At 35.0% G+C, this 21,230-nt stretch overlaps 1 protein-coding gene across 3 annotated transcripts in view; it reads left to right on the plus strand.

Annotated features, from left to right (window-relative positions):
* Cftr (CF transmembrane conductance regulator) overlaps window positions 1–21,230 on the plus strand; it is a 161,014-nt gene that overhangs the window by 109,195 nt on the left and 30,589 nt on the right. For all 3 annotated transcript variants that reach the window (XM_048786031.1, XM_048786029.1, XM_048786030.1), the window contains 4 exons: window positions 2,725–2,875; window positions 3,786–4,013; window positions 7,226–7,326; window positions 20,142–20,393. In XM_048786031.1, the coding sequence (XP_048641988.1) occupies window positions 2,725–2,875; window positions 3,786–4,013; window positions 7,226–7,326; window positions 20,142–20,393 (732 nt within the window). The remainder of the gene's footprint in view (window positions 1–2,724; window positions 2,876–3,785; window positions 4,014–7,225; window positions 7,327–20,141; window positions 20,394–21,230) is intronic.

Raw genomic sequence — 21,230 nt, forward strand, 5'->3', positions numbered from 1 at the left:
GATAATTGTGTGAATTACTCAATTCCAAATGTAGCCACCTTCTCAATTCTTCTCTAGCACAGTGTAATAGCTACCCAATCCCACCTATCTTAGACAACTTTCTATTACTGTAACAAATGACTAAGACACATCAATTTATGAAGGAGGAAGATTTATTTTGGCTCACAGTTTTAGAGGTTGCAGTCCATGATCAGTTGGCTCAGTCACTTTTAGGCCTGTGAGGCAGCACAGTGTGATGGAACAAAATCTCTTACCTCATGACCAGGAACTAAAAAGAGAGAAAGGGTTTGGGGTTCCACTATCCCCTTCAAGGCTACAACTCCTGGTGACACAAAGATCTCTACTAGGTCCCATCTTTAAAGTTGCTGACACCTCCCAATAGTCCCAACCTGGGGACAGAGCCTTTAACACTGAGGCCTTTGGAAACATTTAAGATCCAAACTATAGCACCACCTGTTCTATGTTAAGATAGTTACAATTGTGTTCCTAAGGGTCTCTGCCATCTTAGCTTTCATTAAAAATGAAATAATGCTTTCAATAGAAAATAAGACTAGTGTGTTTCTTATACCAGCAGAATCACTTTCCCACCCAATGTTTAAGGAAAACCTCACCAAATTGGCATTGTATTGTAAGAATGGCATAAGTCAAAATTAACACAGTGCAATTTACAACTGCCAATAGCAAATAAGAGACCCTGATCCTGATGGAGTAGCTGACCATTCCTGATATCACCAATGCAACAGCAATTGATTTTAGGCATGCTGATATTTAATGTGATGATCCATTTAAATTAAACCATATTCCTGCCTTAACCATACTTGGAACTTAGTCTTTCTTTTTTTTCAAGAGCTTCTATTTTTTAGAAATAGTTGACCCAGGTTTGAAAAACTGTGATTTGTCATTAATGAAATGATTTTCCATTGATGAACTGTCTTGCCACATAGTAATTGGGGGTATTTGGAGCTTTCCCATTGTTCTGGTGGCATCTGTAGGCCAGGAAGAGAATATGGAAGATTCTCTTTAAGACTTACTTCATTAAGTCATAATATACCTAGGTCAATAACAGTAAAAATTTATTCTAGAACTTGTTGAATGAATAAGTGGCTGGCATTTCTGCTGTTGATGATTGGAGATTTAATGTCCTTGAAATATGATCATTTGAAGTTTCTAATGGAAATAGCAACCCATTCAAAGACTTATTCTACTCCCCATCCTTGCCCCATTTATACTACTATGCATTCCTCTGAACCAGTTGGAAAATACATGTTACCATGGAAACTTGGAAAACTGGCCTTTTGATTATTATGTGAATGTTATAATGGGTTTGTTTTTAATTCTTATTGCAGACAGATACTGTATTCAAATGGTTATTGTGTAGTAAATATTAGCAGACTTTTTATCTTTTTAAAAATATATTTGATGTCCTATAGAACTGTAGAATTTAAGTCTTTATCCTGAAGAAAGCAATCTGGCATATCTGTTTCTGAGATTACCAACAGTGTTCAAGTTTTGGGTAATAGGAAGCGATGTCTCTGTTGGACGGGCTCAAGTGAAGTGCAGAATTCATTTGGGCAATACCTGATATAGAAAAAAAAATGATCTCACTTCACATTAAATTAGCCATTTCTCAAAATCTTTTATTAAGCTGTTAGAGTGTCTCCAATTATTTCAAGAATGGGAAGAGGAAAGTTGGGGAGAAGAGTGAAATTTAAAATATAATGTCTTTCAATATTAAACAGGAGAAAACTAGGCTCAGAGAAGTTAGATGACTTAACCTATATTTAAGACAGATATTTCTCACTGAAAAGATTTCAAGACAAGTTCTTAATTTTCCAAAATTATCTCAACAAACCAGGCATGATGGTACATGCTTATAATCCCAGAAACTCAGGAGGCTGAGGCAGGAGGACTGCCATTTCAAAGACAGCCTCCACAACTTAGTGAGGCCCTAAGCAACTTAACAAGACCCTATCTCAAAATAAAAGAAATAAAACATAAAAAGGGCTGGGGATGTGGCTTAGTGGTTAAGTGCCCCTGGGTTCAATCCCTGGTACCTAAATAAATAAATGAATAAATAAATAAAAATAAAATTTTAAAATGTACATTTATACTAAAATTATTTCAGAATAGGTTAAAAGACCAAGCTAAAAAATATATTCATTTAAAATTTGCTTATTGTACTCTATTTCAATGTGTCTGGGAAATGAGTGTATCCAAGAGATCATAGAACAACACCATGTTTCTAAAGCTTCAAAAAGGTTACTGCCAGAACCCTAAACATTTTAAATATTTTTTCATAGAACATAGAGGAAAAAAGTATACTTTGAGACAGCTGTCTTCCCTACAATAGGGACACACCTGCCCCTTATTAAGAAGAGTAGGAAGAGTGCAGGTCGAATATAAGTCACTGAGCTGGGTGTGGTGGCACACGCCTGTAATTCCAGTGACTTGGAAGGCTGAGGCAGGAGGATAACAAGTTTGAGGCCAGCCTTGGAGACTTAGTGAGACCTTGTCTCAAAATAAAAAGGGATGGGGATATAGCTCAGAGGTAAAGCACCCCTGGGTTCAATCAATCCCCAGAACCAATACATACATACATACATACATACAAGAGAAAAAAAAAGAAAAAAGTAAAGAAGAAAAAAAGAAGAAATCTCTGGCATGTGTTGTTCACTTTACAACATGGAAATGTTTGCTCATGGAGTGTCTTCTTTGATCCTACAGTTGTTATTAATTGTGATTGGAGCTGTGGCCGTGGTCTCTGTTTTACAACCCTACATCTTCCTAGCAACAGTGCCAGTGATAGCGGCTTTTATTGTGTTGAGGGCATATTTCCTCCGCACCTCACAACAACTCAAACAACTGGAGTCTGAAGGTATGACAGTGCTCGCCTTGAGAGAAAAACCAAAAGAACATTTGGGAATTCTCCATTGTTAATCTACTTTGCAGAAAAAAAAAAAAAAGAACCCTGCTCTTAAACTCTTACATCATATAACAATGATTTTTTTGGAAATATATATTTGTAGAAGAAAACTACATCACACATAAATTATTTTTGCCAACTCATGACTTTATTTTGGTTTTGAAACAAGCATATAGTCTGGCCAGAGTTGGTGCCTAAGACAGTCATTCATAATTTATTTATATCATTTAAATTTTAAAAACTTCAAAAAGGTTACTACAGACTTTCATAGAACCTAGAGAAAATGTATTGCTACTACTGAAATTTCTCTGGGTTCCTAAATAACACCAGACAGAATTTTTCCCTTTGTCTTATCTTCCTCAGACCATTCCTTTATGTCCCAGGGCTGCCTTTTTGTGTGTCCCCAGCCTCTCCTTGATCTTTTTGAAGCACCTTTGTATGTAACAGCCTGCCTGTGGGTGCATTTTCAGGAGATAAACTTCCAATGTGTTTCTGCTTCAGGATTTTTGAGCTAAATCAAGTCACATAAACTTAACTGAGACTTGAAAGGATTGTTTTTAAAGAAACAAAATAAAGCATTTTCTCAGGAACAATGCCCAAAGGTAGCCAAGAAATGTGAGTAAATAATGGTCATGATTTTACAGTATGTTGCCATCCATGGTAGCCAACGAAAAAGGAAAGGGTAATTCATCAAAAATGAACAATCCTACTATTCAAAGTGTGGTACCCGAGTGAAAGATCTCTCTGACCTGTGACATTTATGGCATGCTGTATTCTAAGTCATTTTTTAAGAACGTGGTAGCCTGAAATTGCACTCTGTGTTTACATGATTTGCATTGTTTTCAATGGGAATACTTCACAGGCAGGAGTCCAATCTTCACTCATCTTGTTACAAGTCTAAAAGGACTATGGACGCTTCGTGCCTTTGGACGGCAGCCTTACTTTGAAACTCTGTTCCACAAAGCTCTGAATTTACATACTGCCAACTGGTTCTTGTATTTATCAACGCTGCGCTGGTTTCAAATGAGAATAGAAATTATCTTTGTCATCTTCTTCATTGCTGTTACCTTCATTTCCATTTTAACAACAGGTATTATGAACTCATTAACTATTTAACTACACATTTTATTGGTTATTTTTAGTTATATATGACAGTAGAATCCATTTTGACATAATTATGAAAGCATAGAATATATCTTGTTCTAATTCTGACCCTAGTATCTCTCTTTCCCATTTCCCCTCCCTCCCTGCTAATCCTTTCCCTCTTTTGTTTTTTCTGCCATTTAAGTAAAAATGTTGTCAATGAATAAAAAGCTACATTCTTTATAGGTTAAAGAGTGTAGATGTCTTTAAAAGGTTCTTGTTTTTCAATTTATTAATTAGAAATTTGATGGTTTACTCTTGAGCAAATGATTTTTTAATTTATATTGTTTTATTTTTGAGCAAATAATTTCTTTGCATTGGAGCTATATATGGTATTATCCCTACTTTCACACTTTAGAAAAAAACTGAGACACAGAGAGCGTCAGTTAGCAGCAAATTTGTGATTGGTAGAAAAAAATTACTCTTCTTATATTGATATTGGTAAAGGGTCCTGGCTTCAAAATCAATAGATTTCTTTTTTAAACAGCTCTTGGAATCTGGGGAAAGAAGCATTCCCCCCCACCTCTCTCTTGTTTTACCTCTCCCTCTCTCCCTCCCTCTCTTGCCTTTCTCCCATCCTGATAAGTTTTGTTCTTTTAACCACTGGTTTATGACATTCTTTATCTAATGTTAATTTCACATGAGGAGACATTACCAGAGAAGGGAAATACTTTAGATAAAAGTGCTATAGTTTTCAAATGCTAAGATTCTGAATTCTAGGATCTTTGGAAGAAAAATCACTAAGTTTTTCATAATAAGTAAAATACAAATCTATATAGATAAATGAGGTTTTGAGAAGTTTAATTTCTGAGCTATATATCATCTATCTGTGTTATATATATAACAATAGACAAAGATTGAGAGAAAATGCCACTCAATGCCAAATATCCAGGATTGTTTGGTTGTAAAACCAGAATCCTGCTCAATCCCAAATGGACAATTACAGGAGTCTTATGGATCCAAAGGGCAAGCAACACTATTGTACCTGGGAGGGGCCAGAACAGACACCAGAGACCTTGCCATCTTTTGAATCCAGTTGCTGGCTTCTGTCCATTCCATTCCAGAACTGTCATTCCTTTCTCTTTGAAGACTGGTTTTCTTGGTGTGCCAGAGTTAGGGCACATGTACTTTATGTGGCTTTTTCCTTCTTGAATTAACAGCAGCATTCCCCCATCTAATTAAAAAGTCCCGGAGGGAACAGAAAACAGGGGTTTTTTTTTGTTTTGTTTTGTTTTTTTTTAATCAGGGTCCACCTGCAATCCACACTGTAATGAGGCTAGTTGCTTTTCCACATTTGTTTTTCTCTCAGCTGGACAGTGGGAAGTGACTCCATGAAAAGAAGATAAATGGGCAGGCAAATAATAAATCTCCCATAGCACACTAATTTTTGGCAATAATTTTTAAAAGTAAATTTTCTTGTAGAGTCAGAATATTTAAATTTTTTATTTAATAACTTAAAGATCAAATAGGATCAAAATGACTGAATAATTACATAAATGAGGATTTGTTAACAATAAGTCAACCCAAATATATCATGTGCTATATTATGATGGTGTAAAGTTTGATTGAATTCTGGGTTAGCAGGGAAGTAGTCAAAGCATTTAACGATCAGCATAATATAGAACCTCCCAGTCCAATCACATGCCCAACCACAGTGGACACTGGCCATCCAGGTATTATCAATCTGGGCTCAACTGGTCTTCAGCTACATTAACTTTCATACATAAATTAACTTCACTAAGCTTCTCATTTTCCTCATGTGTAAGAAGACACAGTAATAGTACCTCTCCCTAGATTTGTGATGAGTATTAAAGATGGTAATTTATGTAAAACATCAGTAGAGTGCCTAGTCCACAGAGAATACTCTATAACTGCTATTTTACTTGATGTTATTAAAATTTTATCTTATTCTTAGCCTCCAAAACAAGTAATATATTGGAGACTTGGATGGATCTTAAGTATTTAAAGTGAGTTACTTAGTACAACAGCAGAATTTTGCTGTCTATGGAATACCTTCTGTTAGAGGAATTGTGAAAAATTTTTTCAATTAATAATAGGATGAGAGCTGGTGTTGTGGCTCGGCAGTAGAGCGCTTGCCTAGCATGTGCAAGGCCCTGGGTTCAATCCTCAGCATCACATAAAAATAAATAGATAAAATAAAGGTATTGTGTCCAACTACAACTAAAAAATAAATATAAAAAACTAGGATGAATTATTTCTCCCAATTTTTGAACTTTACAACAATGTTATCATGCATTCAAGAACTAAAATTGATTAGGACTTGATAACCTAAATTTATAATAATTTAAGAACATCTCAAAATTTTTATAGCCAAAATACTGAATACTTATAAATTTTAATTAGTTGTACTTTCTAGTCCTGCAAAATTATTTGCTCTAATTAAACACTTAAGCATTCTTCTTTCTAGTGAGCTAGTTTCTTATTTCTTCTTTTCTTTTCTTTTTAAAAATGTAATGGGCAGCTTCTTTCTTTCCAAATGACAGACCCATTTGTTTCTGACTGCCTGGTCAAATGCTAGGTCCATTTTCTTTCTAACTGCCTTTGAGCAGCAGGGAAATTCATCCTTGCAAATATATAAAGCACACCTAAACATTGTGCAGATGCTATTCACTTGTATACCTCCTTAGCTTTTGAGTTTGTTTTTTCTTCTTTCTTTCTTTCTTTCTTTCTTTCTTTCTTTCTTTCTTTCTTTCTTTCTTTCTTTCTTTCTTTCTTTCTTTCATTCTTTCTTTCTTCCTATAGGAGCCCATCAGGACCCAGGACTTTCTTTTCCATGTTCCATTCTAATATTTGTCATTAATGTTATATTCAGAGCAACAGTAGAGGAAAGAAAATATGCTATGTACCCAAGACCAACAACTCTGTCACTACCTGAAGCTTTTTTAATAAAAATGACATTTTTTTTCCTTTTATTCAGTCATCTTGGATTTAAAACATTCATTGAAAGTTTACTATCTGGGGGCATTTTTGCTACTGGCATATGTGGTGGTGGATTAAGAGGAAAAAAAGATGGTTAAAATCAGCATAAAATTTAAATGTGAATTTAATGTGATTTGTGCCATAAGAGAGGTCTGCACAAAGTGGTTCACAGAAGAGACAAATGACATGTTTTTTAAATATGTTTTTTTCCACATATAGGTGAAGGAGAAGGATCTGTTGGTATTATTCTAACTTTAGCCATGAATATTATGAACACATTGCAGTGGGCTGTAAACTCTAGCATTGATGTGGATAGCTTGGTAAGTTATTATTTTTTTACTTTATGAAAAAATTCATAGGTAAGAACATAAGGAATAACTATATACCATGAGATAGCTTAAGAAATGAGTTCCTACAAATAAACTAAAGACTGTTTAGTATCTCTCAATGAGCTCATATCTCATCTTTCCTCCACATAGACAGTCACTATGAAGATCAGATCTTGCACATGTTTCCTGTCCCAAGGTTTTTCTAGGACAGAAACTTAGGTGTGGAATTGCTGGGTGACAGAATTCACCCATGCTCAACTTTATGATGCGAAATTGTCCTTAAATCTGTTCCACCAATGTACAATCCCATAAAGAGGCTGCAGGAATTCTCCTAGCCCTTTGTCTTTAGCAACACTTTTGTTACGTCAGAATTTTAAATTTTGGCCATTAAGTGGATGTGATTATAAAGAAGACAGAGCAGCCTACATATTTCGTGTTAAAATCCATTTGGGCTCCTCTTCTGTTAATTGCTTGTTTATCCATTGCTCAGTTCTGTACTAGACTGGCTTGTTTCTTCCTTAATTGGGTCAGTAGGAGTTTATGAATCCTGGATCAGTTGTCAGTTTGTGCATTTTAAACATAGTCCTTCAGTCAGTGGTATGGCTTTTGATGAAAAGAAGCTTTTTTAAGTTTATTGAAGATAAACTTATTAATCTTTTCCTTTGTGGATTGTGCTTTTAGTGTCTTATTTAAGAAGTTCTTCCCATATTTTAGGTTTTCAAATTCAATAGTATAACATTTGTTCATAATGTTCTGATTTTTTAAAAACTTTTATTTTTTTTAATGGTTGATGGACCTTAATTTTATTCATTTATTTGTATGCAGTGCCAAGAATTGAACCCAGTGCTTCACATATGTGAGGCAAGTACTCTACCACTGAGCCACAATCCGAGCCCTAATGTTCTGATTTTTAGAAAGTTTCCAGTATTAGTGAAGCTTTATTAGTCCTTAAGTGTTTATCATTGTCTCCTCACTTTTTGTTTGATCAATTTTGTCACAGATTTATATTCATTATTAGTGTGCTACAGACCATATTTTGGTTTTATTGTTTTTCTTGTCTCTTGTTCCATAGAATACAGAGCCTGTAGTTGCTTATGTACTAGCAATATGTCAGGAACACAAATTCCCTGGGCAGCTGGAGTGAGTAGAGAGGGAGATTTTTTTTCCCATTTTTATTTAATGATCAAATACATAATTTTTAGTCAGAATATATAGCTGTCCTGGGTACTTCATGATTGACTTTTCTTTAGGCTTTTTTGGAATACTATATTGAAAATTATTCATCCATTATTACATTGATGGGAGATCTAAAAACCCAAGTAAAAAAACAAGTCCACAACAATATTATTTCACTTTTTGTGTAAATTCCTTTCCCTTTTCTATTAGACAAGTCACATGTTCTCAAACCACACACATTTGAACAATTAAAATCAGTATAATCATTTGGAACAAAAATAATTATGTAAATATCTCTAGGGGGAAAAACCTTTCAATACCTTTTTTTTGCCCTTATGTCTGTATTTTATTTTATTGAAGTATCTTAATAATTCATTAAAATGTAATATACCTTTAGCATAGAGTTTGTTTCTTTTACTTTTTTTAAACTTGATTAGATCTTTTAGTATCTCCATTCTTTTTTTTTTCCATATTTTTTATTGATGCATTATAGTTGTACATAATGATGGGATTTGTTATTACACATTCTTATATGCACACAATATAACAATATAATTTGACCAATATCACTCCCCAGTACTTACCAATATCACTCTCCAGTACCTCCCCACCTTCCACCCTTTGTTCTCTTCCTGTTTTGATCTCCCTTTGATTTTAGGAGATCTGCTCCTACCTTTCTTTTCCTTTTTCCCCTCTAGGTTTTGCATATGAGAGAAAAAATAGGACCCTTGAAACTCTGAGTTTGACATATTTTGCTGAACATAATGGTCACAAATTCTGTCCATTTTCTTAGTGTCTCCATTCTTCTCACTTACTTCTATTTCATTATGCTTTAGGAGTTGGGTCTCATAAAGGTATGTAAAAGGGTTTCTGTTGTAAAGTAGCAGAAGAATATTAAATATATTGTGTTTGTATTTATTCAATACCAATATTTACAAATACAAAAATTCTTTGTTCAGCTCCTACAACGTTGACTTTACCTTTTACAATTCTTCTGCACTTTACCTGTTTCTTTATTTAAAAACATCTCTTTACCTTGTATAGAAAAATTCCCTTCTTTTGCCTTACTAATTTTCTTGCTTTGTATAAGAAGTTCTACATGATGATGTCAAACTTTTGTTCTGTGCGTTTTTATTCTGCAGGTCCAATCTCGTGGGAGTTGCTTGAAGGTATTGGTTTTACACATAAGCATCCTGGGATTTGTAACCTGTGTTTTGACATTGTGTCTTTCATCTCATGGCATAAAAGGGCTTTGCAAGATTGTATTATGTTATGATATAGCCTGTGAACCGTATCAATATTTGCATTTGATTTCACTTTTAGAAAGTCATGTTCTTTTGTATATCAAAGTGAATATGTGAGTTTTCATGTGCCTGCCAAATAGCACAAGTCTTTCCCAGGCATCTGTGAGCATTTATCTAGTTATCAATTCGCATTATACTGCTGTCACCCACACAGTTACTAAAGTTATAGAGTCACCTTTTTATTTTCATTTTGCATATTCTGTGAGGGAGGAGAAGAGATAGATTGAGCTATGTCCTAAGATTTCACGTTTGTGTGATGCTAACACCAAATGTCCTTGGACTTCCGAAGTGAAAACTCCATGTGTTGTCATTTTACTTTACTAAGTTATTCACTGAATTTAGAGTTGAATCTAAGTTGGAGTAAATGGGATTTTTTTTAATACATACTTTTAGTTTTCAAGTGCAGGGCTGTCAGGAAAAAGAATCCTTGGGTTCTTGCTACATACCTTGTAGAAATAAGAACAAGAAAAAAGAATATTTCACTCACCCTTACCCATCTGGCCTCATTTAAACACGGACAGAAAATGAAACACTGACAGGACCTGAAGTCATGAAAATGGCAGTGTTGTTTTTCTTCTACTTCCCACCTGCTGCTTATACCCAGGTGCCTAACTTTCTTTAGCTTTCAACTAGTATCTAGATGATGACAATAACTTGAATGACTTTGTATTTATGATCACACATCTCAAATACCAGCACTCAAAACTACACAACAACATTTTTATAATGTTTTACTAATAAATTCTTTGTTGTATTCCAAAGGTAGCTCTTTCCCACCTTCTTGTCTCCTCTCAGATTCTCCAATAATTCTATCTCCTGTGCTTTTATCCATGACTTCGCTGCATACCTTGTAGAAATAAATAGGTGTAATCTGAGCACATCCACTCACCTGTCTCCACTAGTGGCACCAGCCTACTGCACCACTACTCAATTCCCAGCCTTCTCTTCTGTGTCCCTGCTCCTATACACAGGCATATAATATACAATTTCCTGCTTTGTGGGGTCTTTTGCACTAGCAGAAAAATACTCACCCTTAATCTCCAGCTTCCATATCATTTCTTTGACCTATTTTCAGCAAAACTTCTTGAGAGATTGCCTTTCTCTGTTTTCTCCTCCCATTCTTCCTACAGCCTGCTTTATTGTATTCCCATCACTCACCTGACTCACAACCAACATCTTGCCAATGCCAGAGTCCCTGCCTCCTGCAATTATTGAGCAGTATTTGCTGTGGGCAAAACCGGTTGCCCCTCCCACTTTGTTTCCCTGATACCTCCTTATTCCTCTGTAGTCCTTTGGGGGGCCATTTCTCTCTTGCAGATTTTTAACCAAAAGCTATGTTGCAGCTCTCCTATTTATATTTCCTCTATCTGTTATTATCTAACCTCATGCTTCACAAACCATTTCTTGATGAATCATAAATTCATATCTTTAGTAATGGCCTCTCCTGCTCTCTGAACATGTATCCAGCTACCTCTTACCTCCATGTGTTCATTAATCACACCCATAAGGATGTCTTCCAGTAAACTTGACATTTTAGGACATGAGTTACCATGCCCTAAACACAAACAGGGTCGTAAGGGACCACTAAAATGACACACAGCTTCCACTGTACCTTCTAATTTGCCAGGGAGGTTAAATAAATAAATAAAAGCCAGAAAAATATACCAAAGGTAATGTTTCAAACTCAGCCGTGTCAAGCCATCTGGTAACTGAGAAATTGCTTGCACTCATAGTAACCTCATTTGAATGAGGCAGTTGACAACTCATGTCTTTTTAATACTGTCTACCACAGGGTGAATATAGTTAAAATATTCTCAGGAGACGAATACAATCTTGCTTCCTCAGTTTTCCAAGGGAAGCAGCAGATAACCATCCCTGTTTCCAGTAGCTGCCTGTCTGTCTCTAATAAAGACAAGAGGAAGGAAGCCGCCAGAGTGAGCCGGAGGACAGTGAACCTGCAGGGCTCACATTTAGATTCCCGTTAATGAGGCTCCAGAAGGTTCTTACATGATTGACGCAATCCGAGAAGAGTTTTCTGTCAATAGAAACTCTCTCTGTTTCTCCTTTGTCCTTTCACTGCCTGTGTTTGTTTTGGGTTCCAGTAAAGATCAAGTGACTGATTGTACAATGACCAGCGTGAAACCTGGTGGGAGGAGAAAAGGGGAATCTGGCTTTTCTTCATCACAGCTAGTGATGCCTAATGTCCTTGTAATAAAAGCGGTTTCTGTTATAAGAATCTGAGGAGAAAATTCATTTCTCATTTTTTTTCTTTCTTTTAATGGGTTATTGATCATGCCTTTGATTTCTGTTCTCACAAGTCTTTCTGGTATGTTTTCCTCTCATGGCCTGTATCTCAAGACTTCTTTCCATCCAACTGTTCGTTGTCCTTCCATCCCATGGAGTGGCTGTGTTGGGAAGAGTCCTGCATTCCACTCTGGCCATCTGAATGTTGTGTGGCATTAGGCAAGTCATAGCCCCTACCATCTAGGGTTTTTTTTTTTTTTTCTCATTTACTAATTGAAGCAGTTTGGTTAGGAATTTTCTAAGGTTCCTTCCATCTCTAGCATTGTCTCTCTTCTGAACCCTATTCTTATGAAAGATTTCAACTCTTGATTAGCATGAAGGCATTATTCCAGACCTTTGTAGAAGTCACATACCTGCCCCCTGAATGCCAAAGTCGATAATTTTTTTTGACCTTTACATTTATCAGAGCTGATCAAAGGACTCTGACACAGTGTGTTTCTAGAATCCAAAAAGAGAAATAAAATTTGGTAATGTTCTAGATGTCTTGAATTAGTACAAGAGAACTAATGCAGGACATGAGAACTAATTTGAGACATGAGAACCCTAAGGGATTGCTGTGTAAAAAAAAAAAGTTTGGAGAGTTCAGAACATTCAGTGCACTTGGTGCCTGTCACTTTAACCTCCTGTATTTATATTTTCTTGTTTGAACAATGAAGGAATAGATTAAATCACAGGTTCTCAACCTGATAGCAGATGAAAAACCTTTATGAAAACAAAGATTATTCAGGTTTCACTAAGACCAATGAAATCTTTCCTTTTGGTGGTGGGCAGGATGATTGATCCTGTTGACTATATTTTTAAAAATACAATAGGTGATTCTATGGAGATCCAGGCTTCTGAATCACTTGATTAGATGCTTTCTAAGAGTCTTCTTACCTCTGATTTTCTGTGAGCAATGGCAGGTGAGTCAGCAAACTTTTCCAGTAAAGGATAAGATGGGAAATACTGTCAGATTTGCAGTCTAGATGGTCTTATGGCAACTATTCAGTTCAGCCTTTGAGGACAAAGCAGCCAGAGATAGTATATAAACATTGGTGTGCCCAAATGGGGCCTGCAGGCCATAGTTCTACTAATCTCTGATCTATGTCATATAATTAATTTTTAAATATTTTTTTGTTGTAGATGGACACAATACCTCTATTTTATTTATTTTTATGTAGTGCTAAGTATTGAACCCAGTGCCCCACACATACTAGGTGAGCAATCCACGGCTGAGCCACAACCCTAGTCCCTATAATTAATTTTTGAATTGATGGATCACCAACAAATTGTTTTTTTTCCTATGTCAATCAATTATACACACACACATGACATGCAAAGCATAATGTTTAATGACAATACAAATATTGGGAAGCCCCAATATTTCAAAATTAAGATCCTCAGAGAAATATCTTATTAAAATAATAAAACCCTGAGAAGATATTTGATATGTTATTTTAGACTCCTCTTCTTGATATTTATTTTGAAATTTTTTTTGGTAGAAACTATGTAGACTCTAGCTGTATTCAACAAGCAATTGTTGATGGCTTATCATGTGCTTTTAAAAATAATAAAACATGGTAGAGTGCAAACAAGCTTCAATATGAGCAGAAGATTCCATGAGTATGTCAGACATGTCACAAAGAAGGGTAAATTTAAGAGTCTTCCTTTGCTTGTTGGCACAGTAACTAGTTATGAAATCTCTTTCAAGTTTTACCAGCTAGATCTGAAGCATGAGAAGTGATGCTATCATTGTATGGCTTTGGTGTACCATGTTTATTAAAAGTGGGCAATGACATATTTGAAAGGTTCATGTTTGCTTGGGATATGAATTTTGTCTGTAGTTGCAGCAGATTTTCTCCCTTATGTGAAGATCATGATATCCACTGCTTCTGACACTGTCTTGCCATGTAATTTACCACAAGTTAGAGTACATAAACTATTTCTGTTGAAAGCAAGCTATAAAAGTTTACTAAAGGGTACAAATTTGTAATGTCGTAAAGAAACTCATTTATGCTGCTAATTAACACAAAATTGATACTTGGCTGACTTTTTATGTGTTATAGGAACATAATTAATAGAAGCAGAAAGATAGCCTCGAGTTTCAAGAATATATTTTGGGCAGAAAGTCTCTTTTCTTTTCTTTCTTTCTTTTTCTTTTTTCTTTTCTTTTTTTTTTTTTTTTTTTGGCACCAGGGATTGAACTCAGGGACACTCAACCACTGAGCCACATCCTCAGCCCTATTTTGTGTTTTATGTAGAGACAGGGTCTCACTCAGTTGCTTAGTACCTCACTTTTGCTGAGGCTAGCTTTCAACTTGCAATCCTTCTACTTCAGCCTCCCAAGCTGCTGGGATTAGAGGCGTGTGCTACCACACCTTTAGAAAGTCTGTTTTTCTGATAACCATCGTCTCTTAAATCTATATGCATGACCTAAAGATGATGCTGTTGGCTCTATACAGCCTTGGGGCTCAGATCTGTGTTAGTGAATATTGAAAAGCATTTAGTTTGGGCCTACCTAAAAGGATCTATGATTAAAAGCATTTTAATCTCTCCTTTTAAGTACTTTATAGTTTTAGAATGTCTCCTGTGAAATGTGTGACATTTTTCACACTGTGACAGTTTCCCAGCTGATCACTTCACATCTCTTTCTCACAATCCTCCTATAACTATTTATGAAATCCTTTCCAGTGTTGCCGGCTAGATCTTAAGCATAAGAAGTGATGCTATCATCGTATGGCTTTGGGGGTATTATGGCATGTTTAGGTGTTGTTGCATTAATTTGATATCCTGGAGTCTAAACAACCAAAGAATGTAAGAAAATAGAGCAGATATTTATGTGAGGGAGAGGAGTCTAGATTCCAAAAATGGCTTTGAAGATAACTCTTCCATCTTTGTCATCAAAGAATGAGCAGGAAAATCAGGAATCATTTGCTTCTTGACTTAAATGCATCCCTCATAAAGTAAAGCTGAGAATGATTAGGCTATGGTGTTGTTTTTGTTAAGACCATCATCTTCTCAAAAGACTTTGTTCTACTCATGCTTAGATTAGCAATTTTAAACATTCTTATAAAGATAATGGTATTCAGTTTTAAGAATTAACTCCTTCTCAAGATGTTCAGGGGAATTTTTAGATACTAATAAAATTAAATAATGAACCCAAGAATTTAAACTGTGCTTCTTAAGCAACAAACTCATCTAATTTTGGCAATATTCCAATTTTATAGAATTGTATAGTATCTGCACTAGTTATGTCAAATTTTCCTCTCCACTAATGAAGAATAGGTTTAGTGTTTCAGTACCTGACTCTTGATTTGGCTTTATCTTTTACTTCTCAAAGTCTAAGAAAAAAGCTACTGTCTACCTGGTGAGAGCTGCAATGAAACTTTCCTATCAAGAAGGCCCCCATATTTCTCCCCTGGCAAATCTTTTCTGTGCACAGGAAGCAGCTACCTAAGGTTAAGGAGTGAGTCTCCTGTCACTGATGATTGTCCACTCTGTGTTTACATCTCACACTATTTAGGGGACTGGACAATGACGGGATTTTTATGTTTTATGCAAAAATGTATAGAAGATATTTCTACAAAAGGGCCAAGTGAAGTGAAAGAGCTCAATGAAAGCAAACAATAGGCTGGACTAAAAATAGTTTGGGATGTTGTAACTTCTAACAATGTACAGTTTCAAGCTGAGAAGCTGAGAGGTGAAATCCCAGCCTGGGCTACACACTGACGTCCTCACAGCATGCCATTCCCACTGCGAAGATGCAGCCTTCTGCATGGGAGTGAAATAATGAATTCTGTCATTTTAAATAGAGATTTATGAACTGAGTGCCTGATGCTAAGCAGTAGATGGAGAGGAATGCTGTGAATATTCCATTGTTGCATACAACAAGCAATGATTTGAAGAAAATTACTGTAATAGGTTGAATGGTTTACCACCAAATCTAGGAGACATAAACTACAGGTCCTCTTACTTGCATGAACCCCTTTGAAAGCCCTGAACTTAATGTTATGTGCATATTTTGAATTCTTCCCTAAATTACCTAAACTTTAGGATCCCCAAATCCAGGATCCCTTTCTGATTGTAGCCATGAATCTTTGGCTATAAAATCACACGTACGAGAAATAAGACTTCAACTCTGCTGTATTTGAACTCATTTACTATCTGAACACATATTTCACTGAGTGAAAGAAACAATCTCAGTTAATTCAGAGATTTTGCCAGGTTCTGAGTAGAGTTTACAAACTAACAGAGGTACCAGGAAGGAGGGGGAGCATCTGGCCCTACATTGTCCCTTGCCCAGCCTTGCTGTCTCTGATTCACTGATGTTTCTATCTGACCTAGAGGTGTGTGGTCCAAGTAGACTGAGTTTTTGTTCTTGCCTCCACCATAAGCTCCCTTTTGCTGTGCTTTTTCTCAGCGTCTTCCATACCCTGGAGAGGTCAAAAGCTTTAATTTGTTTTCCACCTACCAATTCCACTATGGAAACATAGGGAAATCTAAAACTGCCTCAAATGGTCTGTGCCTGGAAATGACAATTCAACCATGTTCACTCTGCTGTCCTTATGTCATGTGGGGCACTAGAAGCTTCTCTGCAACATACCTCTTTCCTGGACTTTGCCTCAGAATTGAGACACAGGCTTCCTGTGATCTAAAGTGCCCTAAATCAACTTAGGATAGAACCAGGGTTTAGTCACAAGATCGGACTCCTTTGCAGAGGATTTGGTGTCTAAATCTTCATGTTCCCCTTCTCTTGGGTATAGATTGTAGGGTGAAGAGAGTAGTTGCTTCTCAGGCATCAGAAATTTGTTTATGATAATTTTTTTTTCACATAGACACTATGCTTTGACTGTCTCAGGCTATGGTTTTCTTTTCTTTCTTTCTTTTTTTTTAAATTCTATTTTTCTTTCTTTTCTTAAGAGACAGTATCTCACTGTTGTTCAGACTGGCCCCAAATACTTGGTCTTAAGCCATCCTCCTGCCTCAGCTTCCTAAGGTCCTATGACTACAGGCCTGTGCCCAGCTTGGGCTTTGGCATTTCAAGCTTAAAAGTCAATATTCCTATGACCCCAAAATGTCAGTTTTTGAAACTTGGAGAAATTGATGTTCTCTGTTCTGGCTCTGAGCAGGCTTCTCCTTCCAAAGGCAACGGAGGTAGAATAGTCAAGCTGAGAGCCTGTGAGGTATGAGGAATTGGCGAGTAATTCATAATGTTATCTGGCCACATCATCTATACAGTAATGGTATTTCAGTGGCTATTGAAGTGAGCACAATGCAGGTGTCTACCTAGTCACTTTTTCTTCCTGTCAGAAAATGTTCTAACTCATTGGATTGAATGAATGCTTTCTCGTATGCTGTGGATGATTGCCCATGGTTAAGAAATAACACGTTCTTGGTCAGGCATGTTTGACCGTGCTGGGAGTGACTATAATAGCCTGTCTTTGGGTCATTCGAGTTGGAAATTTTCATTTTCTAAATTTGATAGGTACATATCATTATTCACATTGGACATCAAAAATTCTGAATTCCCCTTCAGTAGTGAGCCTCAGTAATGGTGCATATAATGTACAGTGCTCAAACACAAGTCCTTAGATCAAAAAAAAAATTATTAAATTGTGTATAATATTGCAATATGGCCAAAATGTGGTTGGGAGAATCTTTGTTTTTTAAATAATTCTTTGTATAATTTTGAGTAGTTTAGACAGCAATATTTAAATGCTTTATTGATTACTTGGGAATATTAAAGAGTATATAATACTCTTTATAAAGGAAAGCTTGATATAGTATTTACCAAAGATTCTTCACACAATTGACAAACAAAAATAACTGTTCCTATTTTATAAAGTTAAGCTATCTTTGTATATGTATTTCTCTAAATCATTGCAAGAGAAAGATGCTATTCTTATACAGGATAAATATAGTAAGTGTTTTAACTATGTTTGAGCTAGTTTTCTGGCAGTTTTATTGCAATGATAATTATAGCCATAATTTATCTATCAGACCTTATATAGACTAGCAGCTCTATGAAAGTTACTGACAGTGAAATGCAAGGGTAAGTTTAATTCCAAAGTAATCAACAATGATTGAATCAGAATTTCACAGCCCCTTGAAGTCATTTGTAATTCAGAATTTAAAACATTACAAGTGGGAAGAATTGTAATTATATCCCATTTGCTTTCTCTTGAGTTATTTATGATGGGTGTGGGCTTTGGACCCTTTTAATTTCCATTAACAGTGTGTTTGACTTAAAAAGATTCTCTTCTTCAATCTTGATTTAAAGTAATTCTTAAAGGCAATCTTGAAGGTAATTTACAGATATTTTCAAGATGAAGGAAACTGAAACACAGAATTACTATACAGAAGAAAGAACTTTATAAACAAAGCAGGCTTGATCAGTGGCATGTGAAAATAGGCATTAAAGTTAGAATTGTGAAGATGAACTTTCAATGTTCAGTAAAGGATTGATGTCTGAACTACTATGTTTCAGCCCATACTAAAAATGAAGACACTTTCCATTTTCACCTTTTCATGATAAAAAATAAAAGTGATAGAGGCAAATGCCCCCAATGCATTTCTATCTACTTGATTTTATTTAAAAAGAATTATTTCAGAGCTGGGGATGTGGCTCAAGCGGTAGCGCGCTCACCTGGCATGCGTGTGGCCTGGGTTCGATCCTCAGCACCACATACAAAGATGTTGTGTCCTCTGCAAACCAAAAAAATAAATAAATAAATGTTAAAAATTTCTCTCTCTCTCTCTCTCTCTCTTAAAAAAAAAGAATTATTTCAACAGTCTAAGCCATAGTTATAAATAAGAGGATAATATACTAATACTTTAAAGAAGAAAATTAGTTAATGTTGTAAAGGTAAATAAAGTCAACATCAACAGTTAGTGTCAAGACTCAGAATAAGCAGTAAAATTCTGTCCTCTAAGCTATTAATATCTCAGAAGGGCTGAACAACAGGATCAAGGGTATCTTTTTGGAAGTGCTTCTTACCTTGATTTAATTATTTCAGATTGTAGACATGTATCAAATGACCATAAAGTACCCTATAAAGATGTACAAATTATTAAAATGATGATAAAAAAGTGAAAAGGATTTTTAAAAACATAAAAAATTGAGAGAATTCTGTCTTTAAATTCTTATTTATTAATTTTTATTTACTCATGTTATTCATTCATTCATTCATTGTTGAATATCTATTGAATACATTTTATAATAGGCTGTTTTAAAAATTATATTATAAATTCTAATAAATCATAAATATCAGAAATATGGTTGTGTTAAAGAATTTAATTAAATATCTTCTAAAAATAGTAGAGCTCCTTTACTTTTGTGTATATTAAAGATATACTTTATTAAGTATTATACCAATGAATTTATAAAGCAGATGCATATGTTATTTTAAATATAACCCTTATGTATAGTTGCATTCTGAATAGCACTGGAATAGATATTTAAATAATTAGGATTGAAAATGTAAATATTTAACAACAGATTTATGCCAATGCCTTAAATCTGTTTTAAGATTATTGTGAGATTATTTAAAACTTACTAAATATCAAGAGTCTACTTATGACCCAGCTGACATAGAGAATTGTAGATAGTTATTGAAGTAGTTTGAAAGAAAAATGAGAATCTTCAGCAGTGGTTTTGAGGTGTGGTACATTTTATTATAATATACCATCTGTACAGCATTGTGCAGTACTCCTCCTAGTAGGAAAAAAAATCCTTCTAACAACATCTATTCTCTTGAGAATAGTTGGCTATTTATGTGTGGCTTGCGTAACTAAGAATTAAGTGATCACAAAGATAAACAGGTCTATCCAGAGCCCATTTTTACAAATCTTAGTTAATTCTCTTTGGTTAAGCTTTTAATTATATCCAATTATTTCCTGTTGGTTCATTGAAAGACCTGACAAATAACTGAGTGAGGAGTAGCCAGCATCACATCTCACAAGCTATTTTTTAGCAAACATCAAACTAATTATGATACTGTCTACAGTTTTTAAGCAAACAAATATAAAATATTTTTGTTTCAGATGCGATCTGTGAGCCGTGTCTTTAAGTTCATTGACATGCCAACAGAAGACAGTAAATCCACCAAGTCCATCAAACCATCCAAGGATGACCAGCTCTCAAAAGTTATGATTATTGAGAATCAATATGTGAAGAAAGATGACATCTGGCCCTCAGGGGGCCAAATGACCGTCAAAGACCTCACAGCGAAATATGTAGATGGTGGGAATGCCATATTAGAGAACATTTCCTTCTCAATAAGTCCTGGCCAGAGGGTGAGATATAAACATTGCTTGCTTTGTTTCAGGTTGTTATTATATGGAGTCACTTCTATATGAAATTTAATTTGCAGAGTCCTGAATCTATATAATAGCCCGATTTTAAATGACTGTACTTGCAGAATATCTAATTAATTGTTAGTTTACCAACTGTGGAAGCCATTGACTAAATCAAAATTATAACATGTTTTTAAATTTTCCTACTTGTAAATATATTCCAAAAAGAGAAATATTGTATTGCTGACTCCATCATTAGTCTTTAATTTTATCTGGTTGATGTTCTGTCAAATGAAACTTTTTTTCATAGCTTTTTTCAGTTGTTTTTTTTTTTTTAGTTTTCATAAAGATATATTTAATTTTTCCCCAACCGTTACTAAGAAGAATTGACAGAAGAATTATTTACTAAGCAGTAATTTTTTTGCTTACTAAATAATAACTTTATTATTTACCACACAGAAATAAGTAACGGTGTTATTTTGAAGTGTTTCTTATAAATCCCAGCATTGTGCTGGACACAGAAGGAACTCATTACGTACAGATTTTTTGAATAGATTCTTGGAGAAGAGAATGGTTGTTTCCTGTATAGTTCATGCTTTATAAATGTAGTTCTATATTGTTTTCAAATCCCTTATTCTGTACTACTCTATAAATCCAAACAAAGTTATCACATATTTTTGATTGATTGTCTTTTTCTAATCAAGATAGAAAGTTGAATTTGAAAACTTCATCGTTTTGTGTTTAACTTCAAATAGAGATTTCAAAAAATAAATTTATGGTCCATAAAGATGTTAGGAATTCTGCTGGGGTTGTGGCTCAGTGGTAGAGTACTAGCCT

This window comes from Marmota marmota, unplaced genomic scaffold (assembly GCF_001458135.2).
Source record: "Marmota marmota marmota unplaced genomic scaffold, marMar, whole genome shotgun sequence".
NCBI lineage: Eukaryota > Metazoa > Chordata > Mammalia > Rodentia > Sciuridae > Marmota > Marmota marmota.